At 38.9% G+C, this 19,153-nt stretch overlaps 2 protein-coding genes across 3 annotated transcripts in view; one reads left to right on the top strand and one right to left on the bottom strand.

Moving 5' to 3' along the window:
- LOC124167312 (thyroid receptor-interacting protein 11-like) overlaps nucleotides 1–4,732 on the top strand; it is a 124,167-nt gene extending 119,435 nt beyond the window's left edge. For both annotated transcript variants that reach the window (XM_046545275.1, XM_046545276.1), the window contains 2 exons: nucleotides 870–983; nucleotides 4,270–4,732. In XM_046545275.1, coding sequence (XP_046401231.1) covers nucleotides 870–983; nucleotides 4,270–4,425 — 270 coding nt within the window. In that variant the 3' untranslated portion in view covers nucleotides 4,426–4,732. The remainder of the gene's footprint in view (nucleotides 1–869; nucleotides 984–4,269) is intronic.
- Nucleotides 4,733–8,355: 3,623 nt separating this feature from the next.
- Nucleotides 8,356–19,153, bottom strand: part of LOC124167342 (CCAAT/enhancer-binding protein zeta) — a 37,097-nt gene continuing 26,299 nt past the window's right edge. Inside the window, exons 9-15 of the mRNA XM_046545338.1 lie at nucleotides 18,728–18,937; nucleotides 16,062–16,433; nucleotides 14,744–14,922; nucleotides 13,154–13,359; nucleotides 9,522–9,580; nucleotides 9,256–9,442; nucleotides 8,356–8,659 (exon numbers count right to left, since the gene is read on the bottom strand). Of these exons, the coding sequence (XP_046401294.1) occupies nucleotides 8,517–8,659; nucleotides 9,256–9,442; nucleotides 9,522–9,580; nucleotides 13,154–13,359; nucleotides 14,744–14,922; nucleotides 16,062–16,433; nucleotides 18,728–18,937 (1,356 nt within the window). The 3' untranslated portion in view covers nucleotides 8,356–8,516. The remainder of the gene's footprint in view (nucleotides 8,660–9,255; nucleotides 9,443–9,521; nucleotides 9,581–13,153; nucleotides 13,360–14,743; nucleotides 14,923–16,061; nucleotides 16,434–18,727; nucleotides 18,938–19,153) is intronic.

Raw genomic sequence — 19,153 nt, 5'->3', positions numbered from 1 at the left:
TGGTGTGTTAATGCTGCAATATTTTCCCAAAATGAACTGCATGTATATTATCTACCGGAGAAGGTGAGAGCCAAGGAAGGATACATTAATGGTTTCTTTAAACTGAACCATCAGTCTGTATTCGCATGACCTTTCCCTGTGGATGCTGACAATGAAAAATGGTACGAGCGAGATTTGTTTGTAAACTATACTTTTTTGCAGCTGAAGTACATACTTCATGCAGTGAATATTTAATGAAAATCGTGGGATCATTATGGACTACTTAGCTCTAGAAAAAAAATCATGACTTTTCATGGCACAGGATTGGGAGTTATGAATGAAAATAAAAAAATCACCATGCATTGCACATTGCGGCACTTTAGGGTCATGCCCAAATTTCAATTGCTCATATTTCATAAACAACTGGAGGGTAAAATTGTACACAATCTCTAATCATACTAGAATGTATGACCATGGCAAGTTTTGCGAAAATCCAAGTCGGAGGGTGTCAGGGCCTGGTTGATTTGAAATGGAAACACACGTAATCAGTGTTTGATATCAATGCCCTGGGTGATTTCTGAATGCAACTGAACTCTCATTGAGATATTGGCTGTGGAAACCCCCAATTAATGTTATGATTGGGGGTTTGCTTTGTTCCTTCAAAAACATGCTAGAGAGGAGGTAACCAAAGTGTATTAACCAGAATCACTATTGTCCTGTGCTGTGGGAGGGATTGCAAGGCTGAGGAGGAGAATGTTCTATCATCAAACAGTTGCTGACCAGATTTAGTTTCCCCCCGGTGTCCCGAAACTGTTGTTCAAAGCATGAAGATGTAAGATGAGTAATAATGCGGGTGGGCAGTGCCTTGAACAATGCTCTTTCTTTTTCAGTCTCTCTCGGAGGCATTTATAAGGTTCCTGGAAAGCGAGTCTCGCCCAAAGACCGTGCCACAGCTGCATATGATCTCGGAATCCAGGGCAGAGTCAACACGCTCATCAACCCCAGTAAGTGAATGTGGTCATTCATTCGTATGCATGTACTATTCTTTTCAATAATATGTAGGCAGCAACAAGTCTCACCTAACTGATGGGGCTGGGTCAGTCAAAAGTTGGAAGGTTGGCACATGAAGCAACCTGCATCCTTTGCCTTCACGACACCCAAGAGCCGACGTGGGTGGACTCGGAGGCAACCGATCTACCGAAGCTGGAGTCAAACTCCAGTGGCAAAAGGCCCAGCAAATTTCTGAGTAGGGGATGGAATGATGCACTGAGGAAACTCGGGTCCACAGCATGTCGGACTGTTTTCTTTCCGACTCTCCGTGGCGAGGTTTTTCCCCTCTCTTTAAGTTCACGTTGGGACGCACCATTTCTGTCTCACTAGTAGATATGTACGTGGCTCTGAAGACGATTAGGTCTATTCTGTGAGTGGTACATGCGGTGAAGTTCTGGGTGGGTTCGAGTCTGACGGAATCATATTTGTTTCATTTAAAAAAATAGGAATTCTTAAAATCAACATACTCTATGCAGATGACTCAAGAAAAAGTTATTATCGAAATTTTTATGACCATCTGTGTTATCACATTCATTTCTAAACAGATCAATTCACTGAGTGGAAATAGGCAGAAATGTATTGTTAAATGAAGTCTTTAACTCTAATTAATCTTATGAATTTTAATAATTACATATACATTGATGACTGAAATAATGGTCACTCGTCTTCAAACTTAATGAGGCTATTCCATGATTTTACTATAATGTATTTTCTTTGGGGTAGAATGGTAGAATTTCACTTGGTCCGTAGGGCTAATACTGGTTCGCATTGTTAGGATAGTGTTTGTGCTTTCATACATGTAACTTCCCATAATTTTTAGTAATCAAGGACTAGAAATTTAAAAACTATGATTATCTATGGAATTCCAATTATTTTTCTTATTCTATTAAATGGTTGTAACTACCAGTGTATCTGGTTACTTAGTGAGAATAATAGTTAATATGAGTAGTAATTTTTATCAACTGATATTGGACAGTAATTAGTCGAACGGACACAAAGATACAATTCAGTCACTTCCTCTGCTCATTTCCTCTCAGTCAATGAATCTGCTTACAATTAGAAATAAATGTGTTAATGCAGATTATCATGATTTTAATAAATTTAGTCCTTTAAAAAAATTAGGTATTAATTATTTACTGAGTCAACTGTGTCTATTATGTAGATGTGAAGAACGATTCTTTCACAAAATAAAAATATTGTACATAATTGCAGTGCACTTGAGATGATCGGGACTAATGATGAGGAGTGGCGACGCCAATAATCAGGAAACGTGGATTATCCAAACTTTCACTGCAATTTCATGTAATTTTCATAATTTAGGCAAATCAAACTATAAATTATTAACCATGCACATTGTCTTTTGTTTTAGATCGCTTTCCAGAATCATTGAGAACTGTCTTTTCCCGACCGCGATCTTTTTAGAGGTGATAATATGATTAAACTCATGTTCCTATTGCTCCGTGTAATAACTATAATTTCCAAAAACTGCACACCCGTGTCTGCGAGATCACGGATTGAGAAAAGTGGTTTGCACAAATTCTTCGAAACCACTGCACAACATCGGAAACTACACTGTCAGGCACCACTCAGCGTAGTTGAGTCTCGCGCAAGTTGGCCGATATGCAGCTGCTGTGGGACACATACAGTGGCGTGATCGCTGAATGCAATCACGCGCAGTGATATTTATGTAAAACGAGTATGTTGGCGCTTGAATTCTTTAAGCAGGTTGTGGTGGGTAAGGAGATATGATGGTGTCACATGATTCCGAGTATTATGTCTATAAGTTGATAAATGTCCAAAAATTCCACAATATTTTCTTTTATAAGGTAAGAAACTCAAATAGTCGCTGTCAAAAACTGTTCAAATCTTCAAAAGGATTATATTTAACGGTTACGTTACTGGTGAGATTGGTAAAGTGGAGCATTGACACAACTTGTACTTAAGTATTGAAAAAGTTCAAAGGAGCTACGCTTTCGAGGTTATTTTCAACGTATTAAGTCCATAAGCATTGGGAAGATGGAAATATAAAAATGAATAACTGAGGGTCGATAGATATAGAAAATTACACCATGTACTACTCATACTACAGTTGTGAATCACAATGATACTAACATTTAGCATTTCGCGAAGTCTCCGGAGTAACAGAAATATTTATACAGATATTCCAATAGGCCTAATAGCTGTATATAATCAAACAAAATTTCAGCGACACCAACTTGTGTAATGTAAAGTCTGCGATCCTGTTGATTACTCTTCCAACAATACATATTTCGCCCCCACGTCCGTCCTCGTCAGCTCTTGGTGGCGTACTGGTGAGGGATGCAGGTTACCTCATGTGCCAACCTTCCAAATTTTTACCGACCCAACCAGATTAGCTAAGTGGGGCTCACATATTATTAGAAACGATGGTTGGTCGCATGTGTGTCACGTTTGTCATCCTGATCATTGCTCATCTCTTTCTGATTGGTTTGAAGATGTGCGCACTCAATCTTGCTTGAGATGTGGAATCTCCCAGTATGTTTATGGGGACAAAGCTCTTTTCTCGCAAAATTTCAACCAAAACATGTGCACAAATGACATGTATGGAGTGATCATCTCTTTTGTTGCTGTTGAGGAAAACTTGAGTTCAATTGAAAGAGGACAGTATCTCACTACCATTCCAGTTAATTAGGTTTTTGCTGTAGTCGCAGCAGTTGGGTCTCAAGGGCTGCTCATGCCTTGTTCTTCTTGCAAACTACTTCCCTCTCCCCTGAAACTCAAATGCGGATCGACTCACATCTTCTCTTCCTTGAGTAATCAAACAAGGGAGAAGTCGGAAAGAGAGATTTCATTTGCCATGATGTTTTTGTGGGTTCTAAAAAAGAGAAAAAAATGATTGATTTCAGAGCTACTTGCATGTATTTATGGCATTTTATGTAAGCATGTATTATGATTGACCTAATTGCGAGAGTGGTTTCATCTGAAACTAGCATGTTTTTCCTATCTCCTGATGACTCTTCAAAATGCCGCTCTTCACCATGCTCAGTCTCCATCAAATGCCTCTCGCCCATCATCATCTCTTTTCTCCAGGCTCAAACAGACATTAACGACCTCAAGATAATTCACCTAGGTAGGCACTTAGCAGGGTCTTTCGCATTGACTCGGTAGACGTAGGCAACTCAGCCTAAGGTCAGTGATGAGCTAGTGATTTGTTGTAAGCAAGATTTTTCTCATGTGCTGTCTGTTTCTCTCTTGTTTCAGGCAACTGTGGGTGGTGGCCACTCGAGGACGCCGTCCACTTCGTCCACTCCACCGCTCCTGTTGTCCGAGTCTTTGCTACCAACATTGCCCACTTTCTCTGTTGCCAGTGGAAGTAGTGGTAGTTGTATCTTAAAAGATGTCTTGAAAGACAGTTGATGGGGAATATTTTTCCATCTGAAATATTTGAAGCTCATGTGTAAAATGGAATATAATACTTTAAATAGATTACCGAGTCAGATGGTTGGTGAAATGTGGGTTTGTGATTGATGAGCCACTGATCTGAATGGTGTTTACGTCCTCAGTTGTTTGGGATTCTTTTTTCCAGGGTGCATATGCAGGTGAGCTCTATGGTGCTTATTTAAAAAAAATGATATATCTATACATGATTATTGTACATACCTTAAAGGGCACAATCAGAGTGAATTATAAATAAAATAAAATAAAGGTGAACTCAATGATCTTATTCCTTTTTGCTTACGTTCTTTTTTGCCAAATTGAAGTAAGAGACGAGAGCTCAATTTTTGTAGGACTTGATGAATAGGAGTGACAATATTCGAAAATGCAAAGCACTTTCTTAAATTATAATAAAAAAGAATCTTTCTTAAATAATAATTGACTAAATGAATGGCATTATGAAAATATAATCCATAACAAGCTAGTAAGCATTTTGTGGTACAGTGGAGCATAATTTTAGCTAAGTCCCGCTTTTGATGGAGTAAAAGCCATTCGCAGTTGAAAAGGTCTTTTCCCCATACAAAAAAATTTCACTTTCAATGAATGTGTACTGAAAGGAGTCATGCTTATAATGAAGTTGGTGTAATAGCAAGATATATTTTATATTTTCAATCTCTCCGAAGCTGTTGTGAAACATAATGGCAATGTTGTATTCGTTTTAAGATGCTGAGAGCTTTAATAATGGTTAGCCAAGGATGATTTTTCCATGGCATCCGGCATAGTTTAGCTTGGGCACCTTCTTTGCTGAGTGTCCCTCCTTCGCATCTGCATGCCTGCCGTGGTGATGGTCATCTTTGGGGAAATTCAAGGGTTATCATGAATAGAATTACACCCAGTGGCATTTCCAAGAAAATTTTAACACAATTTTCAATCTGAATTCATAGAATAATTTTTTTTTTAACACAGTTTTGAAACCTTTTCATTTTTGGGCTTGTAAACTTTAGTTTTCGGTCTGTTCGATTCCTCAATTCTCGGCCAAGAACTAGAATCGAAAATGAGTACTTGCCAAGGTGAAAAATCGATTCCGATTCCAGTAGTACTTAAAACCACACGACCACATTTCCAACTGTCATTTGAATTTTTGTGCCACGTAATCATAATAACAAAACACATTACATTATAGATTCTAAGTGGCACACCACTTCCGGAGGAGCGAATGCAGACTGGGGAGCTTGTGACAGGTATATGGCCAAGATACAGTGATGCATTTGGAAAAGTACCCAAAGTCACCGTAGCATACACAGTTGAAGCTGAAGCTTATTTATCAGAGATGAATGCACCACCAAATTCCTTCCCTGGGAAATACTGGAAGACTTGCATCTCCTACCCAAGGCTTAAAGTAGTAGCGAAAAAGTTTCTTGCCATACCACCATCCACTGTGTTCATTGAAAGACTTTTTAGTTGGGCAGGAAAAATATGTGTTGTAAAACCCAACAGGCTTTATCCTGACTGAGTGAGGATGCTTTGCTATCTGAGCAAAAATTTAAAATCTGTAAAAGGAGACTAAATTTGTGAGACATTACTGATAATGATAAGATATTTACATTAAAATATAGATATTAAAGGAGATACTTTTATTTTATATTTAAACATGAGTGCTGAAGTAATACCTATGAGGTAACACCACTTTTCAGGTAGTATGTTCTGTTTAGAAATTAAGCTATTATATTTTAATTAAACAGTGATGAAATGAAAGATGCTTTTGTCAACTGATTCTTTCACAGAGTAATAATTTTTTGACTGGTTGTCTTGTTGCCTGGAATTAAGTGATATTTTCTTGGAGCCTATGGCATCAGAATCGATGGAATCGCCATCGGTAGAATCAGAATTGTTGACATTTTAGAATCGACCCATCACTAATAAACACCAATCAATATTAGCAATCCCAAAAACTTGTATTATTTCAGTGTCAAACTCTTCATTCCACAAAGCTTGATCAAGTACATGCATCAAAATTCTGCACAGCATGTGAGATTGAGGGAGGATCTGGCGCAAAATACATATTACACTCCTATACTGACCACCACAAAAGCACCACAGATGCTAAATAAGCAGTCTCACATATAAAACTGGGTGATTACGGGGCTATATGGACCCAGTCCGTCCACTATGTAACTTTGTAGTATAATAAAGAATATATTGAACCCATTCTCGTAATTTCTTGCCACGTCATTGAGGACTTAAATATTGGAAAAGACACGGCATCCAAATCAATTTAGTCCATTTTTGACAAAATTATTTATTCTCCCAAGTACAAGCTGTATTGGTCCATCTGACCCAGTCCGTCCGTAGTTCTAGGGTTAGCACGTCATATAATACTTTTGAAATATGGAGTGTCTAAGGAAACAATTGAATAGAAAATTTCCGTTTTAATACTGATATTTCATACGGATGCCTTTCCTGTAAAATACCAGGAATAAGTTCAACAGATTCAGGCTTCAATTGGAGGAATTTAGACGTATTTAAATGAATAAAATATCGTAGCACTTTTCCACAAGATTTTTTAATGGGAACAACACGTTTCGGCTCACTGAGCCATCATCTGGAACAAGACACCTCAAAACATTTGAAAATCTCCTTTATACCCTTGAGAAAGGGGAGTGGGGTTGGGGAGGATTTGACATCTACTCTGTATGCCCGTTCCCACCCCCTTTCTCAAGGGTATAAAGGAGATTTTCAAATGCTTTGCAATGTCTTGTGCCAGATGATGGCTCAGTGAGCCGAAACGTGTTGCACACATTAAAAAATCTTGTGGAAAAGTGCTACGATCTTTTATTTATTTAAATACCAGGAATAAAATGAACGAACAAACACATTTCCCCAAGAGCAATATTTTGTATTGAATATAATCAGAGGCTCTGAATGATGGCAGAGTATAACAGATTGAGACACTAAGTCCTATTTCCTAACTCAATACGTACATAAGTTTCATCTCTGTGGAGCAATTTAATGAAAAGGGGTGATATCAACGAACATGACATTATGTCAGTAAATTCTGCAAGAGAGGAAAAATCACGTGCCTTGACCAGGATTTGTACCTCACGCACCGAGTGCACACGGACGTATTCCCCACCACATCACACACCTCTCCTTCCCCACTTAGCAGACTTTTAACAGGCTTCATAGGGCAAGGTGCTTTACGCTTCCACGGCTACTTCATATACCATCTCAAATAGCTATTAATTGGTAATTCTGAATTTGTCACAAGAGCATAATATCAGTACAAGAGTGCCAGTAAGTATATCACTATCTTTACCCTAAATAAGTGATAAATGAGAGGATATTTTAAATTACATAGCAAATTCATTGGAAAAACCCACTAAATATTATACATATTGAATTATCATTTAAAATAGTTGCTAAATTGCCTTGTTTTATAAAAAGCACTTAGGAAAAATGAATGACTTACTTTGAACAGAGTTCCATTTGAATCAGGCCCCTAAAGGTCCTATTTAGCAAGTGGGGGTCTTAATGTTTGGAGGCCCCACTCCTCCACTCCCACCCAAGCAAACACACAAACGATGCACAAAGGTTAAGAAAAGACTTCCCTGTTTCACAAAATAAAATAATAAAATATATTTGCGACCGGTTTCGAAACCGGTTGCAAATATATTTTGTTTTGTGAAACAGCTAAGTCTTTTCTTAACCTTTGTGCATCATGAAGGAGTTTCACCATGTTACGCCAACCACCATCGCATTTAAACACACAAACAATAATTCTTGAAGTTAGGGCATATCCCTGACAAGCCAAAGGGAGCTGTTATCTCTCAACTCCCCTTATTATGTCAAAAGTAAAAAAAAAAATATGATGATTTCTTCGGAAGATGCAAAATAAATAAATACGAAACCATGCACTTGTCACTCGATTTTTCAATGGATTCTCAACATGATACAAGATTTACAAAACATTATAAGAAAACAATAGAACATTTACATACATCAAGTATTTGACCACTGTATTCAACCTGTGCTTTAAAAATGTTACAAAACATATGGACACAGTTCAGTGACATTCATTTCCTCTTGAGTTTTGCCTTGGCAAATTTCCGCTTCTTGCCAAATGAGCTCCCTCCACGACCCCTCGACCTTTTGGCAAATCTGTCCACCCCTTTTATCCATTTATCCCTCGACTCCTCCCATTGCAACTGCTTCAGAGCTGCAACAGAGAACATGCCACCCGTTATCTCCTATACATACACTTTGCACACAAAGGAGGAAGGACAGAGTCCATGGAGACATGGGAGGATATCCTTGACTTTCTGCATCGTCATCTCTTTTAGCAATAATAAAGCCCACACCATCAAACTGCTATCAATTTTATTGAATAAGCATCATGATTTAACTGATAATAAAGGCCACTTCATAAGAAAAGGAAATACTAGATCTTGCTATCAGAGGGTGAAATAGTATTTCAATCAATAATGGTGTTATGAACCATGAGAGTACAATTTTTGACAAAAAACAAACTGCAATAAAGGGTGGAAGAGGGATATTTGAAAATTTTGAACCATTAGTAGAAGTAGCCATTGAAGCAGATCAAGCAGATATTTTAAAAGGATGTAAAGAAGTGAAAATATGCACTATATGAGAAGATATTAAAATATTCTTCTAAAATTAGGATAAGGAGGCTGAATACACACAATCCTTAAATAAATATACTGGATTTGATTGCATCTGTATTCAAGATTAAGGTTTCAATAGATTCCATCAATGTGCAAGCACAGATGCTGCACAATGCGGTGCCAATCTTACCAGAGTTGTCCTGGTTTGACACTCCAGAGGATCCTCCCATGTGCAGTCCACTCGAGCCAGTGTCTTGCAGCATTTCCGAGAATTCCTCAGCCGAGGCAAACACCTTTGTGATGTCATCATCTCCTGCCTCACTCTCGCTGCCACTGCTCTCCTCCACTTCAACTGCCTTCCTCTTTTTTGTCAGCACCTGCCGAGCAATTTCAAAATGCAAATCACACCATTACACTCACAATTGCACCCACAGCACTCGTAAATACTCCTCTCACCTTCTTTTTGCTCCTCTTCGTGCTTCTGGGCTCAATGTCACCATCATCGCCATCACCATCTAAAGGAGTAGGAAAGAAAACAATTATTTTATCGTAAAAACATAGAAATGGCGTAATAATTCATAACTGAGAACATTCATGGAGCTGCACTCGGCACTTTGGTGATGTCACGCAAATATTATTTCATCATCTATGAATGTCACAAAGTACTTTGGAGCCCACTAATTCAGAACTCGCTGCTCATAATGAAGCCTTCCTCTTAGTTCCACCCCTTCCCCATAACGGCCACTCAAACACAATCCTGATTTTTTACCAAATGCTTGAATAATTTACACAGAATAAAGGAATCCGATAAATTAAAAAGTTGTAGGCGTACAAGTTGTTAGCGCCCTGTTCTTGTTATTACTATTGTCGACTAAAGAAAATATATTGGCAATATCATTTACAAGTTATCCAATATGATACCCACTCATCCAAGGAATCTAGTGACTTCATATGACAACCTTCTCCACTTTTATTAATTCCTCTAGAGGGAGGTCATCATATATGTAACGTACTTGGAATTAAGTTGGGACTTAAATGGATATGTACTGATTCAGCTGATGGAATGTGCTTGTGTCATTCCATACTATTCCAGATAAAAACTGAAATACAGTAGAAGATAAGGTGGAATCCTCCGAACCCAACCCATTCCGAATTAATAATATTTCCAGTGAACAAATCAAGTTACTTGGATGTAGGCAACAATGCAACACGGAAATAAGTTTTTTCAGAACATGAGTTGGTGAGGGCAGAAATCATGGATTGTTGAGTAAAGGGCAAATTAATGAGAAAAACCCAATTAAATTCATAAAATTTATGATTAAAGGTCATTAAAAATGATTCAAAACATTGGAAAAAGTTCTTCATCCATAAATCGCAAAGGTTGAGGAGTCGTGAAAGTAGCCTTGATGAGACCAGCTGTGAGTGGAAGGCAAAACATTCTCACAACCCGACAACTCCAACATCAATAATTTTTACCTTCACATTTTTCAATGTGCACATGTGGCAAATTCCATATCATTTTCAAGAGTGCTAACATAAACTTATCGGTGATTATCACATCCTCTGATAGGAAGTACTGTACAAGCGCGTGTTAGAGATGCACCTTTTTTCCCAGAAATTGCAACCAAAATGGAGGTGTCTCTCTTACATGAACTTCTTATCTTCCCCCCTCCCCTGTCGTAAGTCCAAGGGAAACTTGGTGGCCTCTGTTTACAGTGAGAGTCGGTCATCTAAAAACCAAGGTCAAAAACAAGCAGGAGGCAGGGGAGTTTCTCCCTTGGTGATGTATTTTTAAAATGCTCCTGTTTGCGTTTCTTTCTCGTAAGCATCATGTCATCACATCGGTACCTCAGAGCTGAACATGAAAAAGATCATGTGGGGTTTTTTGCTATGGAAGGCACGCTACATTTACTGCTACGAGTGGACATCCCAAGGCATTTATACTGCAAATAGTAATCGCAAATCAAATGTAGAGAAACGAATTTTTTTGAATGACAATACCTGGTTAAAAGTCAACACCTGTTTTGCACAGCAATTTCCATTATGCTAAGGGACTGATTTTTCAAAAATCATCTTCAGATGCTATTATGAGGATTATTGCAATTGAAAATTACGATGTTGTCAATACCTATGGTTTAAAAAATTCAAACAAGTGTGTGCATTGTTGGACTAAACGGCAGATAGAAGAAATAGGAAATGCTTGTAAGTGAAGAGCGCTGAAGGAGAGGTAGAGGGGAAGGAGCGCACTCCCTCCGTCTTTCGAGCAACTAGGCTACGAGTGAAGGAGCAAGGGAAGAACACGTCCGATCTTGCATTGAAATTGTTACCTTCAAAGCGAAGGAGTGAATGCGCAGTAATGTGATATATGCAGTTAGCTTTGGCTGAAGTTTACAGTACGTCTCATGTTGTTTGAATGCGCTCATGCTTGTTTTTTCTGATATTGTGCTCTTTGGACTATGTTGAATATTAGTAGCCATGTTGCAACTATAAAGCTTCGTGTCAATAAATTGGAACTTAAAATACTTAAATGCTGTCAGATATGTGTTGCGTTACGTCTCATTCTTTTTTGAACCTTGTGCATGTCACACAATTGCTGAAAGCTTTCGAGATATCTTTGAGCTCACCTAGCATTTGGCCTCCAGAAACTGGGAGAATTGAAGCTAGTAGATCGAATAAGGTCAGTTGGTGAGACGGGGTAGGGACGAAATACGTTTCCATTGTTCCCGTGTAACTTGACATTTCCCTTTGAGGCAAGTGATTATGGTCTGTGGGGTTTCGGAGAGGAAGAAAACGTCAGAGGCATGGGCTGATGGGGGGGCGAGGGTGGTTCCGTGAAATCTATGACGTGGTTACTATCCTACTGAGATTCCCCTGGTTACTGTTTATTCTCTTGGGAAGGTTCATGGTATGTGCCTGTCATGTTTTGCCTTAAAATTTTCCATTCCTGAAACTCTATTGCAATACTGATACAAGAGCTTTTAAACAAAATTGTTCGTGAGTAGGACAAGCATCGTAGTGCAACGATGTATGCAACGAGAGCATTGGAACTCTTTCCACTCCCTATTATGGTACCTTGAATTCACAAAAGCATTGATTTAAAATTTCAGATTAGATTTCTTCAACAAATTTGGATCCAAGCTTTGTGTCAATCATTTAGAGCTTAAAAAACTTAAATGCTGTAAGATATGCGTCACGTTACGTCTAATTCTTTTTTTAACCTCGTGCATGTCATACAATTGCTGAAAGCTACCGAGACATCTTTGGGCTGAGCAGGTGAGTCACATTTGCATTTGGCCTCCAGCGGTTTGGGATTGGGAGAATTGAAGCTGGGAGAATGAAAGAGGTCAGAGGGTGAGATGGGGTAAGACACGAAACACGTCTCCATTGTCCCCACATAACTTGATATTTTCCTTTGAAGATAATGATTTATTGTCTGTGTGGCCTCCGAGAGGAAAAATAGTCAGAGGCATGGGCCGAAAGTGCTTTGGTGAAATCTATAACGTAGTTACTTTGGACGTCGTTATTATCCTATGGCACTGAGATTCCCCCGATTGTTGTTCAATCTCTTGGGAAGATTCACACTATGTACCTGTTGTGATTTGCCTTAAAATTATCCACGGATTAAATTCTATTGCAATATTCCTACGAGAGCTTTTAAACAAAATTGTTCGTGAGTAGGACCAGCATCGTAGTGCAACGGCGTAAGCGAAGACATGATCAGAACTCTTTCTACTCCCTCTTATGGGACATTGCATTCACGAAAGCATTGATTTAAAATTTCAGATTCCATTTCTTCGACGAATTTGGATCAAAAGTATAAGGGCGTAATCCGTGAATATTTGGATTCATGGTATCCAATTCGACCATCCCTAGTAAGCATCATAAGGTTAAGACTACAAGGGAATACCTACTTATCTCCGAGCACCATACATGTGCAACTTTAGCTAAAAAAATGCCATGTACATTTTTAGTATTGACGGTGGAAATTTTGATAACTGTCGAAAGTCCAGGCATACGTCTGCAACACCACTCGATAGGATTAAAAAAAAAAAAAAATGCTAAATGCCACTAAAAAATGCCTCACATACCTTGCTCATCAAAGTCAATGCCATCAGCAAAGTCCACATCCTCTTCAATGTCTTCTTCAACGCTCGTCGACTCCTTCTTCTTTCCACCACTAATGAACTCATTCATCACCTCTTCAAACTCATCGCTGTTGACACTGTCGTTGTCACTTTCCCTCTCCGCTTCCCCTTTGTCATCAGCCTTCATGCTCCTCCTCGTGCGCATGTAGCTGTAAGCGCAACATAATCTCACCTCATCATCTTTCACATATAATTCCCAATGGAAAAGACAATACTGATGAATACAAAAATGAAAAATGATTGGGGAACGAGTTTCACATCATCTTGATTTCTTGCCTTCCGATGCGCATGCATCTTTACATGGGGAACGGAATTGCGCAAGTTAGAGCTGCATTAATTTCTAAAATGGTTTGGAATCGCACGAATGCATGAACGAAATTAGAGCAGGGGCTATTTTGCTATCTCACGTCCATGCATTCTAGCATATGTTCTAGCAATTCACCGCTTTACACGACGCAATTTTGACTGCACCTTCATACGTACGTCAGATTGTGCAAGCACGTGCCCCATGTAAAATGGCCTTAAAACAGCATGGAAGTAGGAATTGATATGGCTTAAGGAATTTTTAACATAAAAATACACTTACAAGGGATATCTTCTACACAACATTATGTACAATTGCTGATATCTCTGTTACATATGGCAATGTGATATTAAGAGATTAATAGTGGCCATTGAGGTATCAAAAATATCACCTTTTCTGAAATTGAATCATAAAAAAACTCAAAAGTTGCTTCCTTTTAATCTGATAAAGGAAAAATACTGATTACCATTATGTTATGGATATTCATTTGCAGCAGACGTTGCCAAAGTGACATTAGGGAATGGAAAGAAAAAGTCATTTTCCTATTATAGGAGTGAAGGAAGGAAGTGTGGAAAAAATTTACCCTGCCGGCCTCAGTGGCGTATTACTACAGTATTTTTCCATTTTCAGCCTACATGTATGATCCGTTTTCAATGGACCTTTGAATAGAGACTGGCGATGAAAATTTTCCCATCACAGGTTTACATGCCATCCAACCCATTAGATTTAGATGCTGTAAACCTATGAACACTTCCATGGACATAAAGGGCTTTCATTGCTCACTGGAATACCTCAAGAGTGAAGAGAATGAACTGATTGTTTAATGAGCTGCGATGCCTGCCCTCGAGAACTGGCTTGGAGTTTTCACTTTTGTTTTTCGTTTAATTTTTTGTTCAATGGTGAGCATTACATTGGCAGAAAATAGAAAGCGACTGTTGCTGAGGATATTAAGCCTTTTAAGCTATTTTCTGAACTAGCAACACATTTTATTGAATGAAGGACGATGATAGATATCAACACAAAAATATGTCATAAACTGATAAGGCTATTTACCAACTCTTAAGACTAATTTTACCGGACTCCACTGAACTAAATTTTTGGTCCTCTGTATTAAAGCAAACATAAAAATTAACTGAATTAAATATCAAATCCATGGATTAAAAAAGAAGCTTCAAACATGAGACCAATGCAATGAATATTCATGCAAGAGATGTGATAACATAACATACTTGTACAGAAACCTCTCCTCCACCGGGATGTTCTCTTCCTTCTCAGTGAGGTAAGAGCCACAAGTGAGTGGTAACGACCTCACGCCTTGCGGAGCGTAATCCCTCTTCCTGGAGAAGACACTTACATCTATTCTCTGCACTGCATCTGCACTCTCCTCACCCTGATTTCTGCTGCCTGCCTGCACACACATCAAGAAAACAATAATACTTGGGGTCAAAAAGGATTATCAGGGCAGATTTCAGCTCTCGTTTCAAGACTGGGGACATGCATGCGTGTGAGTGACGAATTTTTCCGGACTGGAAAAACAATGACTTCGCTGGACGGGGTTTTGTTGTATAGATGTGATATGTGGGTTGCATCTTTGCAGGGACAATAGTGTTCCGAGTGCTTCATGATGCAAGTGGAGTATTTTTCTCAATCTTGCTTTATTTAACTTGAAACCCTTTCCTATTGCAATGATTTTTATCACTTACTGTATATATCTGATAATAGTCCTCCCTTTTTTCCAAAAATGGCTGTGATAAAAGTAAAGGCATATTCCTATGCATTTTAAAAATTATTTCCCAACACTGAAGCCACAAAATTAGGGGGGGGGGACTATATTTGAAGAAATGCGCTACCATCAAATACTGTGGATATCAATTGGAATGATTGTTTGTCTGACGTCCATGCTGCTGCACATTATTTCTTACTTTAGTTATGGTCTAAAACTAAAGAAATGCCAACATTGATGCCTGTGGATTGCATATTTTTAAACTATTCCATAATTTTCCTGAGTGCCTAGTCAATATTATTCATAGTGTACAATAATTTAAGTTGACATTAATTGGCATTTTTATGCCGTAATTTTGCTTGAAATAGCACATATTAAGACTTAAGACTTATGAAATAAAATGCATTGTAGGAATTCAATTGAAATAGCAGTAAATATCTCTTTGTTACGGGCATATAATGTATCGATTTACGTGCATTGCTCATTGGAAAGGTCCGGGACCGGGCCAATGACTTCAAAATGTGAGGTTACCTTAAAAATTTTCTGTATGCTTAGAGCATGACTGCAATGTTGCCATGTTGATTGGTGGTAGGCAAGGAAGTTTCACAAAAGCAACAGAAGCACTGACACGATGGAAAGTCGAAGCCACAATTGAAATGGGTCAAAAAAAAAAAGAGCCCCCAACAAACAAAGGGAACAAGACCATGTGGCTCATATCAGACTTCATCACGCCACGGAATCAATCCAGTGAGGCAGGCAAGCTGCAAAGAGATGATGGAGGTTGGAACAAAGAGGTTGAGAGACACTGAATATGAGAGAGATACCTTTTTGGGATTCTTGAATGCAAATCTGTTGAGGAAGCGGAGCAGCGCGAAGTCCTGCAAGGGGTCCCCCGTGTACTCAATGCTCTCACCCCGAGAGATCATCTGAGCAAAGAGCGCCACCGTTGGGTGGAAGTGGTTGCTCAGCTGGACTAGCTCCGAATACGTGCCCCCCGTGGGAGGGAGAGCAAAGCGTGGGTTGCGCTGGTGCGCATCGTAGCCATTCTGACCCCCTCCTGCCGGCCTCCGCCCCTCAATCAATTCACTCCTGCACCTGCGATGCACCCACGACGACTCACTCACTTGCTTCTTCCTCCTTCCCCAATCCTCTTCGCCCTCCAATGGCTGCTCGCTCCTCCCCACTTTTACCTCCACCTAAAAATAAATACGTATTGACATTTACCAGTGTTATTGACAGTGAAAGTGTAACAAATCTTCTTGAGATGAGAGGGATGCAGGATAGGACTCATGGTCAGTGTGGTGGATGGAAACATCAACCATGAGTGGTTTCCTGGAAGGAAAGGAAGGCAATGCCATGCCAAAAAGACCACCATCTGCTGCATCACTGCCTGGCAGTACTCGAGCAAAATACAGCACTCTCGCGATTGTCCTCATGATGGAGAGAGAGAGAGAGGCGGCACGAATAATCGCGGAACACGGATAATCCAAACTTCACTTTCATTTCCTGTAATTTTCATAATTTGCGTTAATCAAACAATCTATTATTGATTACGGACATTGCCTATTATTATAGATTGCTTTCCAGAAGCATTAAGAGCTTTCTCTTCCCAACCACAATCTTTTTTGCGGTGATAATGTGTTTGCACACATATTCCTACTGAAACATGAAATACGTGGTTTCCGAAAACCACGCACCCGTGGCAAAAGTGGTTTCAACGAATGCTTCAAAACCACAGTGCGATGTCGGAAACTACTCTGACTGGCACTATGCCGAGTAGTCGCGTCTCGCACAAGTTGCCCAGGATGCAACTGCTGAGTGACGCGGATCCGTAACCACTAAGCCCGATCCCGCACCGCAATGTTTGGAAAAGTGGAATACGGAACACTTGTGAAGGCGCACAAAGGGCATGAAATTGCACCATTGCGCAGTAGCGGTTATAGAAAACCAGGGCTTAAGGCAAATTCTCTACCCAGGGGAGTGCGTGGCTATGACTCATGCCATCTCTACTTCCACTTCCTCCGCTGCTTTCACTTCTACTATTCCATTCCCATGCAGTTTGGCCTTCACTGGCAACGGCGTAAACATGCCTGAGTGCAACGTAATCTCCGGTCCCCTTGGGCTGTATTTAACCGCATGTGACACCACGGCAATAATAGCGCATTTGCTGTACGAAATATACAATCGGAGACCGTAAGTAACATTTCTCTGAACTTACGAATAATTAACCATTGAAGAATCTTCTAAAATTAATCTGAAGTTTTTTTTCCACCACTGATTGTCATCTACAATGCTAGATCAAACATCCAAGTAAACATGAAACAATACGTTTCAGCAAGCAGATAAAACAATTCCACTTTAAGAAGGGGATTCTAACGGAAACAATTAGACCGGGGTAGCATTGTATTTAAAAAATGCAAATATCTTGCTGCTTTTTCGTCCGATTATATTTTTCCACATAGATCGCAGAAAACTTTGAAGGAATAATCTGCAACCTGGATGAAACGCAGCCGGATGATCAGGAGTCTGCTGTATTGAAAAATCTCCTTCTCAGTTGTATCGCAAACTACTGTTTCCACAATAAAATGCACAAAGAGAACTCGCAGAAAAATCAAGACAAAGGCAACAAAGCAATTCAAAAGTATCTCAGACTTGTCATTTAGGAGAAAGAGTTATTTCACTTGATACTGCAAGCAAAAATTATATTTTACACTTTAAATTATTTGGCATTGCATTTATAAATGAATGAGCTACCACCAGTATTTAATTAAATTTTGTGGTATGATTTATTCCGGTTTTAGAAGGGGCAAACTCCATTATTGTGTGGTAAGTTCACAATAAAAGACAAATGTTCTCCTGATGGTTTATTGACCCTAACGATGTGTTTATATTCATCACAGTCCATCATTCATGCATCAGTCCACACAGAAGAAAGCAACCTTAATTATGATGCAAATAATTAATCAATAATCACATAAGCCATTTCTTCACCTCAGCACTTAGATATCTTTTATTTTGAAATGGATGGTAAATTTTGACCGCTATGGGTTACATTTATATTTCATTAAGCACTTAAGTATTTTTAACAAAAAATAAAAAGCATACCAAATGATTTAAATTTTTGTATCTCTCTGGAAGTCTCTCTTTCTCACTGTACTGCATTTAGAGTTGCTACAAATTAGTAATGTAAGCAAAGTAAAAATATGCGACTTAAAATAGCTTCACAGTAAAATCAAACTTCAAGGAAAATTCTAGCAAATGTATGCATTGAATACTGTCCATGATGCCTAAACTGAATAAGCTTGTAATGATTTCAAAGTTGAAAACAGCATCTTTAAGCAATACATGAGATATGTTAGAAATAAATTTTTATACATTTTGTCCAAACGTGTGTTTGAAATAGAACTTTAACATAAACCCAAATTTTCAATTAAAATGAAGTAAAACCAGTGAGTAGATTCCACAAGCAACAGCCATTATCTAAAATTACCTTATCAGCATCTTCCTCTAGTTTAATGTCTGCGTAGTGCTCATACTCATCGTTGTCATCATCCGTATCAGCAACATGAATCGGCTCCTTGCCTTTCTCACCTTCCACATTGTGGAACCAGAGCATTTGAGGGTCTCGACACTTTCTCAGAATTTCTGATATCATGTACAGAATGCCGCAAGCAAGAGGCACAGGAGCATAGAGGCAAACCTGAGAAGGAGAGAAATACACTTAATTTCTTCAATGAATAAGACGGAAGGTACAAATGAATAGGCAACTTTTTCCAAACACGGCACGGCACGGCATCCAGCCTATTATTATTTATGCACACTGTCGGTCATTTTAGATTATTTTCCGGATTCATTCAAGAGCTATCTTCGCCTCACCACGATCTTTTAGCAATGATAATGTGATTGTAATCGTATT

This window comes from Ischnura elegans, chromosome 10, assembly GCF_921293095.1.
Source record: "Ischnura elegans chromosome 10, ioIscEleg1.1, whole genome shotgun sequence".
Lineage (NCBI taxonomy): Eukaryota > Metazoa > Arthropoda > Insecta > Odonata > Coenagrionidae > Ischnura > Ischnura elegans.
Note: the sequence above shows the minus strand (reverse complement) of the source record. Positions and strands in the feature narration are given on the sequence as shown.